Source organism: Anguilla rostrata, chromosome 8 (assembly GCF_018555375.3).
Source record: "Anguilla rostrata isolate EN2019 chromosome 8, ASM1855537v3, whole genome shotgun sequence".
NCBI classification, from domain to species: Eukaryota; Metazoa; Chordata; class Actinopteri; order Anguilliformes; family Anguillidae; genus Anguilla; species Anguilla rostrata.
In genome coordinates, this window is record NC_057940.1 from 18626434 (window position 1) to 18645292 (window position 18859).

General features: G+C 41.6%; 1 protein-coding gene across 1 annotated transcript in view; it reads right to left on the reverse strand.

Moving 5' to 3' along the window:
- Positions 1–4923: 4923 nt before the first annotated feature.
- Positions 4924–18859, reverse strand: part of kcnq3 (potassium voltage-gated channel, KQT-like subfamily, member 3) — an 85027-nt gene continuing 71091 nt past the window's right edge. The window contains exons 3-15 of the mRNA XM_064346871.1: positions 18632–18758; positions 17905–18077; positions 17374–17547; positions 16823–16933; positions 16357–16452; positions 15754–15852; positions 14811–14833; positions 10070–10275; positions 8371–8476; positions 7420–7551; positions 6740–6835; positions 6493–6577; positions 4924–6405 (exon numbers count right to left, since the gene is read on the reverse strand). Of these exons, the coding sequence (XP_064202941.1) occupies positions 5689–6405; positions 6493–6577; positions 6740–6835; positions 7420–7551; positions 8371–8476; positions 10070–10275; positions 14811–14833; positions 15754–15852; positions 16357–16452; positions 16823–16933; positions 17374–17547; positions 17905–18077; positions 18632–18758 (2145 nt within the window). The 3' untranslated portion in view covers positions 4924–5688. The remainder of the gene's footprint in view (positions 6406–6492; positions 6578–6739; positions 6836–7419; positions 7552–8370; positions 8477–10069; positions 10276–14810; positions 14834–15753; positions 15853–16356; positions 16453–16822; positions 16934–17373; positions 17548–17904; positions 18078–18631; positions 18759–18859) is intronic.

The following is an 18859-nucleotide window of genomic DNA, read 5'->3' on the forward strand; positions in this document are numbered from 1 at the left end:
CTGCATGTCCTTTCGTCCTGCTCTGGTTTACTCTTGGATATTTTTTGGAGGAATTTCTAAAGCTGATCTCAGTGGGTCTGCTTTATGAAAGTGATAATTTGTGAGAAGGGGAGGATAGCCTAGAAATTCCAATCCAGTGTCTCGGAATAGCTCGATCAGAGGAAAGCAGGTGTGATTGTAGGAAATGAAATTGTACTCTTATATGTACATGTAAGTCTAAAGCTGGTAATGACCACTGGCCTCAGGGAAAGGGGCTTTTCATGATTGTCTAAGATCAAGTTAAATGCAAGAAGCCTGCATATTCATATGCAACAGATATTTGGACCTGCATTTAGGGTAAATGAATTACATAAATGTGGACGATACACTGCAGAAAAGCAATGTAACATACATCTATTCAAAGTACATTGCATTTGGTGTCCTATTGGGAAAATTAAATTACTGCTATCTAACACTTTTCACAATTTCCTCAAAAAATCCAAGAGAAAAACACAAATGGACCTACTTTGACACATCTGTTCAATATTGTGAGAAGTATGATTATCAACTGTATCATTATTATGATTATCAAAACTTTAAATAGACAGTGGTAGGCTGGGTTGATATGACCCACAAATGAGAATAGCATTTTAACATCTCTTTATTAATAACTGGTGCAGTTGTAAAGACCAAACATAAAAATCAAGTAAGAATACAATTTGCATATTATATCATGAAAGGAAAATATTAAAACTTGTCTGATCCAGAATATAAATTCCAAGTACCATTTAAAAATTGCAATGAACAAAATTATACATAGCTCTGAAGGCCACTTGTATAAAAGGCATGTTCCCTTTGTTTAAAAACAGAAAAAAGAATGAAAGAAAAACCAGAAGAAGCAGATAGGAGTAACAAGCATAATATTGGCTATACTGAGAAAACTCGAGGGCAAGGCACAAATATTTCATATCAGTCATATGCCCACATTAACAGGTTATGCAAGGTGTGTACATTTGTGCATTGAACAGTTTGCAGGTATACCACTCAAGTGGCATTGAGTATGAACTAAACCTTAACTATCAGAGCAAGCAGGAACCCCTTATTCAAATAGGTTTATATTATCGTTAGGTGCACCTAATCTGATGAGATGTAACTACGGATTTTGGACCTTGAAACGTGAAAAGTTACATTTCAGTATTACAGTAATCAGTAAGATATTCCAGTAAAAGCAAACCTCCCATTACAGCTTGTTGTTCCCGTAAACCTAGTTCTATGTTGGAACACACCTGGGTGTGTCACCACTAGCCATACAGAGAACAAACAACATGAAATATGACTCCAGGTGATGGGATAGAGATGACCGCTCTTGAATGACCACCAGTGTGGCCTTCCGTGGAAACTGAAGGTGTAACACACCCTCATAGGTGGCAGCCTGGCAAACAGATGTGGTCAGTTCATCTAAAGTGCAAGCCTATACCAATGGGCCAGATGTGAAAGCCTGAGAGATCCAGATGCTCATTAAATATACAAATATACATCATAAAGCAGTGATCTAATAAAAGAAATGATAATGTTAACCACCAAGCTAAAGTAATGGGGGGGGGGGGTAAATCAGTAAGGCCCAAACCTTGCAATACAGTGAATTCCCTATACTCTACCAAGACTGATCTAAGTGTGTCAACAGAACACGAATAACATACGATTCCAAAGATCCTTCACGAATATTAATGCGCTTATCTCAATTCATGATTGGAGCAGCACAACAAACTGTATTTAAGAAATGTATGTGACATCACTGTATGACAAATGGATGATTTTTATTTTTTTACAACTGTTTTGCATATGGTTACTTCCCGGTCATATGCACCACCAGACACACACACAACATATAAATGGCTTAAAGCTTAAATTAAGGTTTAGTGGTCTTCCACAAATGTATCAGTTTACTGTAAAATAAACCTACAAAGCCACAATTCTTAATACATTTCCTGGCCAAATCCAGCTTTTAGAAATAACATTTTTGGAAGACCTCTTTCTTTCTTGTGAATAATACTTCACTGATTAAAATGATGGACTATGAGATACAATGGACAGTCATGGCATCCAAATTTTTAAAAAATTCGATTTCCTGCTGTCATTTTGAATGTGACTTTTTCACTTTAAAATGGGACATTTTGAACCAGACTGCTAAATTTCAGATTTACATACTTCTAACTCTTCTAACTTCTAATTCATTTTTACCATAGTATCTTAGTATGAAAAAAGAACATTTACCTGAAATGGTCTTCTGTGTGTTATTCCAGTTGTGCAATATTGTCTTATGTCATATAAATTGAACATAGGGGCATAACACTTTTCACAATATTCATGTGTTCTGACTGCACTGTGTAGGAGCTCAACTGACCTCTCATAGACCACTAAGTCATGTCAATGACATTTTACCATCAACAGAATGGGTCTCACATATTCCGTTAGAATTGTTACAGCGAACTTTCCTCAGGAACCCATTCAGAGCTTCAGAATTATTCTGCCAGAAAAATTGTATGCAGGTATATAGTGATCATACGGTTGTCTCAACTAATCATTTGGTTTACTGTGAATGATCTTCCTCCATTTGCCTTAATGTGAATTATGCCATGTTCGACAGACAAGCTAAAGAACATCAATCATAAGGGAATTTCAATTTCACTGCAAAATCTCTTTATCTCCAGGGCCTTAGATGAAATTAAATCTGATTGATAGTTACTAAACAAGGGGAGTATGCATCCCATTATTCACAAACAGTATCTTTTGTTATGTGATGTAAAGATGCCCCACAAATAAACATTCTAAATTGTTTTAAAAGGCATTTTGACAACTGTCCTGTTGATTTTCATTCCAACACTGATTTGGCACACCTTATTTTACTAATTAGCATGTCACCGAGATCACTAGGTGTTAAATGAGGTGTGCTTTGTGATAGAAGCCTTCACATGATCAAAAACATGAGCACATTTTAGCAACGTATGACTTTGTTATTACGGTAAGTTTACTATGATAACTAGCCTGAATTTAGCTGTAACACATAATCACTCAGATAGCTTTCCAACATTGATCTGATGTGCAGAATGTGCAAGCATCGTTGTTACGTCATTACTGTTTACAAACGTTGAAGGGTTGGAGTGAAAGGGGGGTCCATAGTTGGAGTGAAAACTATAGTACCATAGATCTCCAGGAACAGGGCTAAGAACCTCTGCCCAAAGACAATGACCCTGATGCATTTTTGTAAATGTATATAGAAAGTATTTATGTACCTGGGCATGTCCAACCTTTTTCCGTAGAATGTATTCTTTACCAGGGCTTAGCTTCACTTAGCTCAACTTAATATAACAGTATATCATTCTTTGTAAAAAAATAAATAAATAAAGTCACTGAAATGTATGACCAATGATACTCATAGTTACCATTATTATTATGATTATTATGATTATTATGATGATTATTATTATTATCATTATCATTATCATTATTATTATTATTATTATTATATTATAATAATAATAATAACAACAACAATAATAATAAATAAATAAATAAATAAATAAATAAATAAATAAATAAATAAAAACAAAAGCTATCATTATTATTATTATTATTATACAAAACCATTATTATGATTCAAATGAATCATTTAAACATGTCAAAAGCAAAAATCCTTTCGGCCTATTTAGATGTTTACACAAATTGGGGCGGCATGGTAGCATAGTATTTATGGAAGTGACGTTTAACTGGCAGCTTGCAGGCTCAATTCAAAACAATAAATAATGCTAGTTTTATAAAGTAACTATTTTAATACTTTCCTTGAGGATACTAAAGCAATTGGATGGTTGAAAAGCAAGAGGAACACATGCTCCCAAGGCACAAACACAGAGAATGACACTTCAGAGTTCACCATGAACTAACTTCACCATATTGGACTTTGCTTTCTACTCCAATAACAAGCAATATCACCAACAGCTTTCCTTGGTGGTACTGTTGCATTCTAAAGTCACTGGGTGCCTGCTAGAAATAATTTGGCCATAATATCTGTGTAAAGATGTAGCTTGCAAAATGACATAGGGCTCTTGTAAAAGTATGATTAGGTTAGGGTTCAAACTAAAAAGCCTTTTGTCTGTAAAAAGAGGAGCATCAGTGGGTACTTTTCAAACTGTTATTAAAAAAAGAAAAAAGAATACGGAGTTGTTAACATCATCCGAGTGAATTTTTGGTAGCTAAGACTTCTGGATTCATTGTACTGAAAGACTGTTGTATTGAAGTGCGAGTTTCTGAAGTAATGTGGATCATGTTCTGCATATCACAGTATGTGCTTCATTGTTGAAGATACTAAACATGCATCTAATTTTTTGAAAGAAATGTGCCATTTATGCCACATGTAAGTTTCCAGACACTATTGAAAAAATATGAATCAGCTAAATTAAGATGGCTAAATTTTTTGTGTGATATATTTTGTACACAGAATATGTATAATAAATTTGCAGTAGATTCCATATGTTTGGGTTACCTATTCCTATGTGAAAATAACAGGACTCTTTTCTGTAACATGTACTCCCTTTTAAAACACCTCATAATCCCAAATCAGTTCATATCATTTTTGTCTTATTTGTTGCCTATTTGTTAATAGCATTAATAATCTGAGGCAGGTAAGAACAGCCCCAGACCCAATATGTATCAAACTGTGAACATGTCTTTGATAACGCAGATGGCATTAAAAAATTCTGATATGGATGCATTCAGTTGTGCCAGAAAATCAGTCACACTTTACATAAAGCAGACAATATACCTATGTAATTACAGTGTAATTTTACAATTACACTGTGTAACTGTAAGTACACATTGCTACATATCTTCCTTTTGTACCAAAAGTGATGGGTTGAATCTTCTTTAATTTTATGAACGAATCTAGGATTTATTTTGGGTTGGGGAAAAGATTACCTGCGTTCCACATGCCACAGCAGCTGTGTAGCAAGGAGTACTTACATAGAGGTTACACAGTAACTACAGTGGTATTTAGGTATATTGGCAACTTATCAAATAAAGACATACCAAAATATTGAATTTTACAATAAGACTTTTGCAAAGTGCTGTTTCTTGCAACTAAAATTAAATTATATCTAGAATATGCTATCAGATCTTTATGTAACCTTATAAGAAAGGTTTGGAAGTCTCTCAAATTATCCATAACACGTATGCTAAAAAACAAAATTAAAAAAATTAATACTTTTTTCGCAGTCTTTTTCCATCCCAAACATACTAAGCCACACAAACTAGACAACGGGAGAAATGCTGTTGACCACAGTTGAACATTCAACCGTTCCGAAATGGTGCAGCTTCATGCAAACCATGCATAAAAACTGAAATTCTGTTTCCCTTAAAAAAATAAGTATTACAAAAATGGCATAGCATTTAAAGTATTCCGTTGAAATTATATATTTTTTTTCCATTACCTGAACGTTGCAGTGCCTACTACTAAATTTGCATGCATCTCATGCATTGCTCTTTGCTTTGCAGCGATAAAGCTTTGGGTGAGTTTTTTTTCCTTTGTATAATTTTGCAATGAATGCTCTGTACAACATATGTATACTTTACACGCTTCTTTTTTAAATTTGTTCCATCCACCAGTTGACAGGTGGGGAAGCTCCTCTCTCTCTTTCACGTCCAGCCCATTCGGGGTTAGGGAGGCGTGTTCCACACCGAGTCAGGGAAGCCCTCGCCAGTCGAGGACAGAGGGAGGGGCCCACTGGGCGTGAAGGGGTCCGTGTCTGTGTCCGTCTCGCCCTCCGCCAGATAGCGCTTCTCCTTCACCCAGCTGGAGCCCCCGGCGCCCCCCGTGCCGAAAGTCAAATCGTCCCGCTCCTGCGAGATGCTGAACCCGCTGGGCGAGCGCTCCAGCTCCTCGTGGGTGACGGACAGCAGCGAGAGGGGCGTGTCTGTGTCCCGCCCCATGGTCCGCCCTTGCTCCTGGGAGCCGGGGTCTCGGTAGGAGCTGTGCGCCTCCGAGCCCGAGCCCCCATGGGTGTCATTGAGTGAGCTGATGGGGAGCACGGTGGGGCGCTCCATGTAGGTGGGGACGGCGTGGGCCGCGATGCCCTCCGCCCCCACGCCCGCGCCACCGCCCGGGAGGCCACCCCCACCCATTTCCTCCTGGCAGCTATAGAAGGGCACCACCTTGCTGACGGGCACCTGGTAGGACATGTGCGGGCAGGCCTCGGCGTAGTTGAAGAAGACGCGGCGGATCTCGGTGAAGCCGCGATCCTCCAGGTCGGCGCCGCCCGGGCCGCAGGGCTCCATGGTCATCCGTGCTGCGCCGCCAGAATCCACCTGCAGGTGCTCCATGTGCTGCATGTGCATGTCCACCAGGAAGTCCAGCTTCTTCTCCATGTCCTCCACCTGCAACAACAAGCGCATGTGACTACCCCTCCAAAGACTTAAGGCCTGCAGAGAGACCACATCACCTACTAAATCCTGCACCAGTACCTGTCTCTCCACTCTGACAAATCTTCCCATCATGCTTTGGTCTTCAGGCTCTGGCATGGATGCTTTGGCTAGGTAGGGCTCATGTCTGAAAGGGAAAAAAATAGGATGTCTAATTTTAGATGCTGAAATGCACTGGTTAAGGTATCAACTAAACCATTATTGCATCCATCTATCCAGAAATACTGTAACAAAATGTATGTTCAAAGGAGGAATGTAGCATTTATAGAGGACAAAAGAGACACTGAACCTGGGAGACTGCTGGGATGGGTAGGTGAATGGCATTTTCTGAGTCTTCTTGTGTTTTGGGGTTAACGGGGGTCCGGGAGCCAAGATCATGTCGATTCTGCAATATGACAAGAGTACAAAACACAAAACCTTTATTAGAAAGCAGGGGTCTGGGCACAGTACCTAAAAAACATTTTAGGGTTTGCCCATGAATCCTTCAAGTAACATGCATCTGGACAGTTTCAGTGGTGATATAAGAGCTCTTTCTGCCATTGTCTGTTGGCACAAAATGGTGGCTACGCATCACGCAGGTGCGGAACTCAAGCTTATCTCTATTATTTATTTGATATTTATAAGACTAATAAGACATTGATGTTATCAGTTCCCACCTTCTAATGACCCAGCAATATCTCTCCAAGCTTTAGACTTTAGCGAACTACTATACATCATGTATAACACCACCCTAGCCATTTTTCAATGAGACGCAATGAAGTTATGACAAATGATTAATGTTTTGCTATAATGAGCATGTGCAGCCACAAGCTGGCTTCAACATCTCTCATAAGCAAACGCATAACCTTTTTATCATCTTAATAGAACTGTAGATCCGTAATGCTGCATATCTGGAGGCCCCTTGGCTGAAAGGCACTGAGTAGACTGCTGGATAAACATGCTGGATAGACTGGAGCAGTGTGCCGTTACCTAGTCTGGAGGTATTTGATTCTGCAGAGCATGTCCAGGTGCCCTGCAGAGTACTGCTCGATCACATCCTTGACGTCATAAGGCCTCAAAGTCTCCTTGAACTTCTTTTTGTTCAGGAGGAATTTCATGATCCTGTGGAACAAACAGGGTTCATATGAGTGCAGAGTCCAAACACCTGGGTCAAGCGGAACTCAATGGGACACACCATGGGAAGAGTCTCAGGGAATCAGCAGTCTACCACCGTCTTTTATGCAGATGTGAAAGGGAGAAAATCTGGTCACCTTTAATGGTGCGGACGCAATAGCTTCCCTGTGGTAGCTTGTGCTAGAACAGCACCAACCTTGAACAATACTGAGGGGACCAAACTCTAAATCGAATCCCTGAGGAGCATCACCCATTCAGGGCTCTTTTCACCCTGAGATAAAGGCTAGGGATGAGTGAGACCTACAGAGAGTGCTGTGGATGCTACATCTCTCAGCTCCCTGCAATTAATCCTTACAACAGTACATGGAATCTGAGCAATATAGCTTTTCCCATGCAAACTACTATGTGCTTCTGGAATAGGATAGCATACCACACCGCCCTCTTTAGATGGGTTACTCTACAGGCACTGTTTACCCAGATTATCACTCGTCCGTTTTCATCCACAATAATAGCCTCATTGAGGAATGCCTCTTATAACGCTGAACTCTGATCTGCCTTACCTGTAATTTGGGCTTCCTGTGTTTCTTTGGTCATGGCTTTAAATACAGTGCTTTGCTCTGGATGAATGGTACCCCACAGTAAGATAAAAACCAGTTGCATTTACCATGGTCAGAAATGAGTGACGTGTTTATAATCTACATAATTGTTTCTTTCCATTTCAAAGACTTTTGAATATTCGGACAGGCATGAGTGTGGTCTCTCCCATTTGACAAACCTCTGCAGGCATGTGTGTGGAGCTGCCCTCACCTGACAGCCCGGATGACCAGCTTCAGCGTAGGGATCATCTCCTCCAGGAGAATATCTGGGGGGAAACCCCTTTCCTCACACACGGGGTCGGGGGGAGCCCCAGCATCTGTTGAGGACGAGTAAGAAATTAGAGAATCTAGATACAGCATTAAGGTCCTTTGAAAAGCTCCCCAAGCTCTGATAACCTCTGGGAAGTGGCCAATGACATTGATGATCATGTAATCATCAACCTGCCACATTTGGTAACTAAGTGCATAGATCATACAATAGAAATCACTGTGGACAATTAATTCCGCAGCTACCTTCTATTGGTTGACTGTCTCAAAAATGGTGTCTCTCTAAATCATCTTGAGACTTCATAGCATGAAGACAATATAATCAATCCCAAGTGATATGACTGATATTTCTGTCATACAACTCTGCACAGCCCCCTAAATCTCAAGGGAGAAAAATCTGATAAATCTTTCCCTCAAATTAGTAATCTGTACCCTCAAATTATCAATCACTCTCTTGCATTACTTATTCATGACCACAAATGACTTGATATGTTCCCTCAAATTACTAATTGGTGCCCTCAAATTGATTATTTGTTCCCTCAAATGACCCTGATGACCACCCTTACATTTAATGTTATCAATACTTTATAAGCAAACATTAAACGCATTTTACCCACTCTGCATGCACAGAACACCACATAATACCAAACATGAGTTGACACTGTAATGGGAGGGCACAGATTACTAACTATTACGAGGGAATAGATTACAAATTTGCTCATTTGAGGGAACGATTTATCACAATTTTCTCCATGGTCCCTGGGGGACTCTGTACAATGTAGACTTCAGTATTTAAATACAGAAGTCGGCAATGCATGCAGGGAACAAATGAACACATTTGAAAACACTTCGAAAACCAGAACAGAGCTTTCATCGCTTTAACGCTAGAAGGGCCAGAGGGGATGCCATTGGGTGTTTAGACTTTTAAACAAAAATTACTCCAACACTTAAAATGAAATATCCTCCTCCTTCTGTGACTTTTCCTAAATATTTTGTCTTAAAATTAAAATGACTGTGTTTGAATAAAAACAATCTACTCAGTTATGCAGTTTGTGCCATTTTCTTCACAAAAAGCCCCACCAGACAACAGGCAGCAGGCAAATGTGTCGGTCTCCCCTTCAACTTGATGACAGAGCCTTCGATACAAATTGCTCACAAAAGCATTATCAATACTTATTCCACTTATATAATCAAACAAGATTCATTCATTTCAACTGTTGATTCAGTTGTGTCCTTTATTTCAATAAAATAGTTTTGCAACATATGGTTTCATAATCTTTATGAAATGAGGTCATTGTGAGTAGAGAATTCGATGCTGTAATGCTGGACAATGCTGGTGGTAATATAAAGTAAAAAAGAAATGGCTTTTCTAGTGTCAATAGGGCATGCTTATCTTTTAGCAGACAATTCCCCTTTGTAGTAAAGTTTGATGTCATTTCTGTTATGCAGTAGGTGACCTACATTTTGCCCAAATGTAAAACAAAAAAGAACCTCAAAAACATAGGGTGACTCACTGCTGGTGGGAAGATGAAATCAGAGATTATCCGAGTCTCCAGGTCCTGACACATCCCCTGCCTGAAATTGGAGCCAATAGGGCGCAGTTGGAAGCTCTCTCCTATTCCCCCTCCCCCTCCCCCCTTTACCTTCGGAGCTCTGTCGGAGAGCGTAGGCCTTCATGCGGAACGCCGTGCGGAACCTCTCGCGGTTGCTGAAGCCTGCCGGCTTGGGCTCCTTGGTGGGGCTCTCCTGTATGGAGTCCGGGTTCAGGGGCATCAGCAGCTTCCCCTTCATGGATGTGGGAACACGAGGGTTGGGCAAGCGTACACGCTCCAGAAGACTCAGCTTTTGGCTGGGGGGGGAGGAAGAAGAACTGAAGCACTACTATCCACCACACCACAGCACGCACGCAAACACACACACACACACACACACACACACACACACACACACACAGACACACGCACGCATGCACGCACGCACGCACGCACGCACGCACGCAAACACACGCACGCACGCACACACACACACACACACAGACACAGACACAAACATACACACACACACACACACACTAACATGTTTATTCAGCTGAGACAGGTCCGTTTTTATGTATTTTCATTTTGAAAGACAGCAATTTGGTTTGACTACACAACCGTTTTTATCAGCAACAAACTGGATCGGATTGAAGTGTCTATGTTGAGTTCTAAATTTAAAGCAAATTAAATGTCAAACAACTTTCCATCCATCCTGAAATCAAATGTATAGTTACAACTTTTCTTCTGTCACACTGAGAACCCCCTTTCTACCAGTGCTTAATAAATAAATATTTTATTGCCATTATAAGGCGTTATAAGTCAAATATTAAATCCTTGGTCGTACCAAACCTTTCCTGATTTTTATCACCTCATATCACCATCCTGGGCTCCTCCTTGCAAATGCTGTGCAACCTATGACCGCTTACAGCATAAACTGAAATTCCTTTATGAATTCAATTGCATGGGTGTGCATGAATGGAAGGGGAAACCTTTTGCAAAGTAGGGCCACAAACTTGTACAAAAGTGTACGTCAGTGCTCTTTAATGCATCGGCAACTATTCTAACCTATTGGTGAAAAAACCTCTCTAAACTGGATGTAATGGTTCAAATGCATTTAACAAGACAATTCTTTTAATCGGAGGCCAGTATTAAATTTTCAGACCTTTTCTCAATGAATGAATAACCTTTGATTCAATTAATAGTGTGGATTTATCTCCATGATGGCCTTCTGCTTGGACATTTGTGGCTGTTATTCAATCCTTTCAGTTGCTCTGAAAGGTTAAAGCAGCCTGAACCAAAATTGCCACAGTTCTCAACTGGCAGACGCCACAGCCAGCTAGAACAGAATATGCTTAACTAAGAGGCTTCAGTCAGTTTTTAATTAACTTGGGTACTTTGAATGATAGCTCATTCTAGGCCTAATTATCTTGTTTTGGCCTCCTCCATTAAACTGATAAACTCCAATAAGCCCAAAGCCGAGCTTCAAACCAACTCTGTTAAAGTGATAATGGCAGAGAGACAAACAAATGAGCTGAACCACTATTAAATGCCCCAGCAACTATAAACAAATACAAGCCTAGGTATTTGAATTTTAAAAGGGTTGAAAAAAACCCTGCAGGCAATCTGTCACCTGCCAATAACACTGCTCACCCAACTGCATATTCTACATGAATCCATGATAATCCATAGGAAATGTGGGAAAACCCATGTTGATTCTCAGTTTGCCTGAACTTTGCATCAGGGCAATTTGAGAAAAATATTTATTTGGGTCACATGCAGTACAACTCATCTCTGGAAATAAATATGCCACAGATTTCTTAAGCTTGTATGGAACAACTGCCTGCAGTACAGTTGGCAAATCTTAGCCAATGACGAGCAGCAACCAAAGAACAAAAACAGCGACCAAAAAATTAAAACAGTCTGTCAGTTGATCGCAATAGGCTGAATTATTTATAACACTAGAAAACTCTAGACTTCTTCAACCAATTATGGTAGGTGGCGCTCTGTATATTGAGAAGAAACAGTAGCTGATGAAACTGGGACACAGCGCTGTAAAGATTAAGCCTGTTCTCCCTACGTCTTGGTTTCGTCTTGCTGCCCGCTTCTCAGGGGTATTACAGTCCATCGCTTCTGCACAACCAGATTCTGCCTTTGTGCACGAGGGAAGATTCAAAGGCTGCCAGAAAGTAGAGCTCTTTATTCTGGAATTACTGATGATGTTTGGCAGCGACAGAACCACCCTGTAAATCTAAACCCCCGTTCCCCCGGCTGGGGAAAAGTAGCTCCCTGAAACGTATTCTCCGCTCCGCTCCCACACAGAAGGCACAATATGGCCCTCTATCACCCGAGCGGCATAAAGGCGGCAGATTGAGGCGCTGAGAGTCCGCAGAATGAGGGGGCATTAAGTCGGGAACGGACATGGACAAAGGCATTCTCGCCGATCGCTGCCTGCGAGCGGATAAAGACGGGAAAATTACGCGTGATTGCTGGGGCGGCCGCAGGTGACAAAGCCTCAGAACGGCGTAACCGTCCCCCCGCTGGACGGGCCAGCCGTCAAAGGTCACCGCGTCCACCCCCTCCCCTCAACTCAGCAATTTACCCTCCGTGGCAGCGTAATTCCTCTCGCCGTGTCTTCAACGACTCAATTTAGGCCGTTTTTTTTTCCCGTAGACGAGCGGGAAATTATTCTGACAGGCCGGAGTGAGGGCTAAAGAGATGACTCAAGCGGCATGTTGTTCACTCCATTGAGGCTAATTTGTCACCCGGTATGGGGCAGAACATTTGGTCATCTCTGCCAGGTCGTTCGGAAAAGTGCCGATAATGTCGACACCACTAATGCCCGACTCCTAGATCCTAACACTGATGCTTAAAACACATGCTCCCCTTCAGTTTGGCAGGATCACTTGCTCTGACTCCGGTCTGCTGCCAACAAGGATTTGGAAGGCAATTCAATACAGGGCAATGGGTGTGGATTAGCAGGCAGCAAAAAAAAGTAGACGAGTGGCTAGTAGGCCAAGGCACTGGAGCTGGACTCCGATGAGATACAGTGTAATTAGGGCTGCAAGGCAGGTGAACTGTGAGGCAGCAGGGCTAGCAAACATGGCGGACAATGTGGGTACAGTGAGAGGAAACAAAGCCTTGCCAGGGAGGCGTAACCTTTCTGGTAAAAACGAGATATGACCAATCAGAGCTGCTAATTCCCAATGAGGCAGGAAAACCCCTCCCTCCCTGAGGAATGCTAGAGTAAATGCATATAGCCCTGTGGGAATTAGCCTTGCCATGGCCAGGTTTTACTTCTGAATTATGAGCCATGGCACTGTATCAGTCACCTGTGTTTTAGCTGCACCCACCAGCAGAGAGTTCCCCCAAGAGCAACTGCCCAGGATTTATACAGTCAAGGTGACAAGAGAAGCCTTGGTTACATGTGGCTGGCTTCACCTTCAATCGACATTGCACACGAATTGCTCGGGGGACCGCACGTCATTGAGAGTACAAACAAAAGCACTCTCCTGGAACAGCTCTGGGCGTGAGAGAAATGCTAACAGGCAGACGGACCACAAAGACATCCCACGCTGACTGAAAACAGACTTTCACAAAATTAGAAAATTGAATTTATGCTTAAGAAGTTAGCTTATTTGTTTTTATGGCTCTCAAAGTTACCTTGGGAAAACCTTTGTGAAAACTGCACACCCTTACAGCAGCTTTAGTTCTTCAGACGACCCCCAATGTACAATGTAATCCACCTCTACCATGGATATATCAGTTCTGCATTACCATTAAAGCGGGTTGCAGGCAACACTTTCTATTAAGAATTACTAATGCATACCTGTAACAGGTGAACCATGTTAATTACGTTTGCTAAATCAGTGTAAAACCTGTTTTGTAGTGTGTGCCAAACTCAGACTATCCATGCCATCAATAACATAAAACTGTTTGGCAGAATGTGGTAATGATGCAACATTTTGCCTGTATTGGCATTGCTGGTGGCCTGTAATTTGTGCTAATTTGTCTATGGGATTATGAAAATGCACTGCTGCTTGATCAAAACACACAGCATTGCAGCTTAATTGAAACTGTGACCTGCAGGAGCCGAGGGGTTCTGATGAGAAGATTTAATTAAGCACACTCAGTTTTTTACAGTCAGACACTAAACTTGCTGGTTAAGGTCATGAACGCAATGTTCGATCTGTACGCGATCCTAGCACACATTAGTTATGGTGATGTGAAGGAGAAATATGTGGGGGGGGTGGGGGGCTAAACGATTCTCTGTTCCTTATGACCATAAATCAATCACATCCTTCATTTTCCAATGATAGTTTTTAATGTGGTTCCTTGTTAAGGCTAGACAGAGTGGTTAAGGGGACATTTACAACACGACCAGACAACTAATTACAACTCGAATAAATCCTGTTTAAAAGCACCGAGCACTGTTTTAGGGCAGTCTGACAGCTACTCATTAATGGCAGAGGGATAATTGAGATACAAACTCAAAGTCCAAATGCCAAGAAAACCTTGAAACTTAATTAACAGCAGTGACTTCCTCATTAGTTAACAGGAAATGTGAGACTCTATTTCATATTTAATACATATTTAATGGTGGCCATTAACCACTTACTCACTGCTAAAGACACATTAGGCATAGATTAATATAGAAGGCTATTTAAAGACGGCTATTTTAGGATCTTCATTAATCTTTCGATTCAAACTTTATTTCGAAGGGCAGAGTTCTCATGTACACTCATACGCCTCGATAATAGCTGCACTGAGGGTTGAAAAGACATTACCCAGGGCTGTGTGAACTTAAAAGCACTGTGAGCCAGCAGTATTTCCAGAGAGAAAAGTGACATACCTTGCCATTCCTTCCAAATGATCCTTCCTTTAGATGGGAAAGGGGTAACGAAAAGACACTTGATAAACTTAATATTTTTTTAAAAAAATACAAAGCATTCTATTTTTTATAAAATCACACTAATGAAACCCTCCAAACATTACTAGTGCCATTCTGCACATCTGTTCACACAAAAAGAACTAATCTATCAAAACTTGATCATTCGAATTTTGAAAATGAATAGTTCTGAAGAAGTTGAAAAGGTTCAGTTCTGCTCTACCAATGCACCACTTTTATCATCACTGCTCTGAAAGCTAATTAACCCTGATTAATTTACACTGAAACAGATATTCAGACATATACAGAAGCGATAATTTAAACAAGCTGACACCTTTATTACCTTCCAGATATAGTTCTTGATATTGTGCCAGGAATCCAGGTTTCAATGGAAACAAAACCCACGACTTCAGCCTAATTCATCTCATGCAAACTGAATATAAAAAAATGAACAAATGATAAAACAATAGTAGCAATGCCAAATAATATCACTCACAAACAAATGGCCTGCATACGCAGATTAATTAATAATAAAACAGAAAATTGTAAAAATGCTGGTCGGGATGTTTGGCCAGGATCTAAGTTGCTAAGGAAACCAAGGCCTTGATATAGTCTAATTCGGCTCATGCAGAATAAACATTCAAAAGTAACACAAAGGCAGTAATGCAGCAAATAGCATGATTGTAAAAACATGGTGAATAAGGATGGAAAAGATATTGCATTGGCAAAAACAAACAAAAAATAAATTAAATAAACATCTGCGCATACTGTAGCACTATTACAGAACAGTGGCCACATTTGGTTTTTGTGATTCCTCAGTGTTTCTCTATTCCACAAATAGATTAATAATTGATAAGCACCATAGGGCTCACTGGTAAGACCACCTTTCTGAAAGCATGCTGATTACTTGCCTGAAGCAGGGTAGGGAGATGACAGTCTCATAGAATCTCCAGGTGGCAACGAGGTCTTCCCTGATAGGATTGGTGGCATAATATCGCCATGCCGACTGCGAGCAGATGGGAAAAGCATGAGGACTATTGAATATTGCAGCTTATCTATCATAACTCTTGTTCACACTGTCATCAATTGCAGCTTTACTACAGTAGCATGTAGAAATCATGATTTTTGATGTGGAAATTACAACAGACTTGCTGCACAGTACCACACTATCCTTAATATTAAGTAGTGTTGTAGTTATTTCTGCTGAAATATAAAACCATGGGTATTTATCATGAAGCACATCTTGCTTAATAAGACTCCTATTTTGTTGAAACTGGATGTTGTCTTAGTGAATGCTGAATTTGCATCCATTCACCTGAGGTTCTCATCACTTCAAATCTAATTTTTATGTTAAAGCATTTAGCATAAAGCGTTTAGCCCTAATGAACAGAAACATGCTGTGAATGCTTCATAAATAAGGCCCGATGCATTTGTCAGGTCTGCATAGATCAGTGCCAAACTGGATTCACAGAGAAGTTGGAAAGCAGTGTGAAGACAGAGAAATGGTCACCTGGATAAGTCCAGCAGCAGGATGCCTGCGTTTCTCAAAGTGCTTCTGCCTGTGCTGTTCCTGTACTTTCAGAGCCAGCCCTGAGCCCAGAATTCCCTGGGAAATAGACATATTTTTCAGTAACAGCTACCCACAGTAATACTACACCCACATCCCAGTGGGAACAGCATTAACCAAAGATGCCAACAATGTTGACCAGCACAATATCTTTTTTGTGGTTGTGGTCAAGCCATCAATAATTATAAATTAATAAGTGGTTAAAAATAAGTAGCAGCAAGAACAATAATAATCATTATCATTATCACCATGCCTATAACCATCACTTAGTTATGACATATTCACAGGAGTCGAATCCTGATAAATTTTTACAGCAAATGAACACGGTGCACCCAGCAGTCAGATGGACTCAGTTTTGACACAGCCCACCTCTCAGCAAACTGAGGAAAACACACAGGCTGTCACTCACTGCAGGCAGAGCGAAGAAAGACACGCCTATGAGAGCGAAGGTGCCAGCCAGCAGCCGGCCGGCCCAAGTCTTCGGTGTCTTATCCCCGTAGCCAATGGTAGTCAGGGTGATCTGCAGAACAGGGAGGCACAATGTCTTTACAGTACATAGCGTCCAGCCAGTCGGTGTCTGATGTAAGAATGTGGTTTCTCAATGCCATTGAACACTGTTATGCATTTCCTCAAACAATATATGACAGGATAGAGCTGAGTGTCAAACTCATGTCCTGGAGCACCACCGTATCAGTGGGTATTTTTGGTTTCTTTTAAATCTGCAGACAGGTAAGGACTTGAGAACAAACTGTGAGGATCTGTTAGCCAATCAATGACTTAAATTAATCTCTGGTGCTATAACACACTGAAAACCAGCAGACACTGTAGACCACCAGGATTTTGAAACCCATGGGACAGAGGAGGTCCTCCATGGACGAGCCCCAGGTGTTGGCTTCCACAGCAATTAAAGGAGGGATCAGGTGGAAAGGGGGCCAGCGCTCGGGATGGACGCTCTCTTACCAGGCCCCACCACAGGGCGTCAGCATATGTGTCAAAGTCCTGTGGTGTGGGCTGGCCTGTGGGGTTCTCGCCGCCCGGCACCTCCGCGGTGATGTCATCCTTCTCCACAAGGTATACCAGGAAGGAGGCCAGGATGAGGGACAGGAAGCCGATGTACCAGGCAGTGATGAGTTCCTGGAGAATGCAGAGGTGAATCAGCCCTGACTGTTTCAGACGGTTGACCGTGCTTTATCCAGACTTGTGTACGTTCGGCTCATTTCCACCGACTCATTCCAGGCAAAGGTCTCACTGTGCATCCATCTCTGTATATGCCAACTTCAGTGAAAGTGCCGCAGTATTGCTGAGGCAACAAATACGTAAAGTATAAAAACTCTTGGGTCTGCTTGTCTCCCTGAATTTGCAAAATTTCACAAAATGCATAAACAGCTTCAGTCAAGTATGCCCTTCAGATTTCCAGTAGAAATATGAGGGAGATAGGACCAAGTCAAATGTGGCTGTCATTCTTTAAAAGCGGGGTGGGGGGGGTCATACCTTGCTGTGGGCGTAAATGGCGGATCCCAGGAGCTTCCAGGTCCCGCCCCTCCGGTCCATGCGCAGCATGCGCAGGATCTGCAGGAAGCGCAGGCTCCTGAGGGACGTGGCCAGCACGTTGCCCTGGTTCCGCACCGCCACCACCGGCACCGAGGCGATCAGCACGAAGATGTCTGTCAGAGGGGAGGCAGCGGAGCCATCACATGATCACGCACCGTGCTATCGCATCTCATCACACTGGACACCATGGCTTGTACTAAAAAGTGTTTGTTTGTCCCTCACAAACTTAGTACTGGGAACTGATTTTGGTGATTGCCAAAAAAAGGCAAATGTCAGAAGTTGAAATGTTCTAGACCTTGAATCCTGTTTCTCCATAACAGATCTCACAATGTATTAATTTGTATTACACCATATCATACCACACATTGTAGAATACCATAGCGCACCACACTTTAGTACAACATATGCCACCATATCTCACTGTGCAGTGTAAAACACCATGTCACAGTACATTTACCTAAAACTGTACAGGCAGTGTGTGAACATAATCCTACGATTTGGTCCCTGAATCAGCATTTATTTGAAAAAGTTCATGTACAGCATCTGTGGAGAGGTGAGTCCTTGTAATCCAGTATACAGACTGAGGGATCGGAACTGAGAACAGTGCCTAAATGACACTGGTCTGCACTGAGGCACTCAGAGCCCATGTCCAGTCGGACCTACTTGCCTAAAATGCAAAGTGGTTTCCGGGCGAACTTGAGGCGCCCCCTCCATCCTTTGTACCGACAGCAGCACCCAGCAGCCCATATTCTCAGCACAAACTCCGCACCAAAGATGAATATCGTGAAGGTTTCCTATGAGCCAATGAAATGCACAGACACGAACACATTCCAGCTCACAGTCTCCACTAACAGGACACATTTGTTTGGCACACTGAAACATTTCTGGGGTTTAA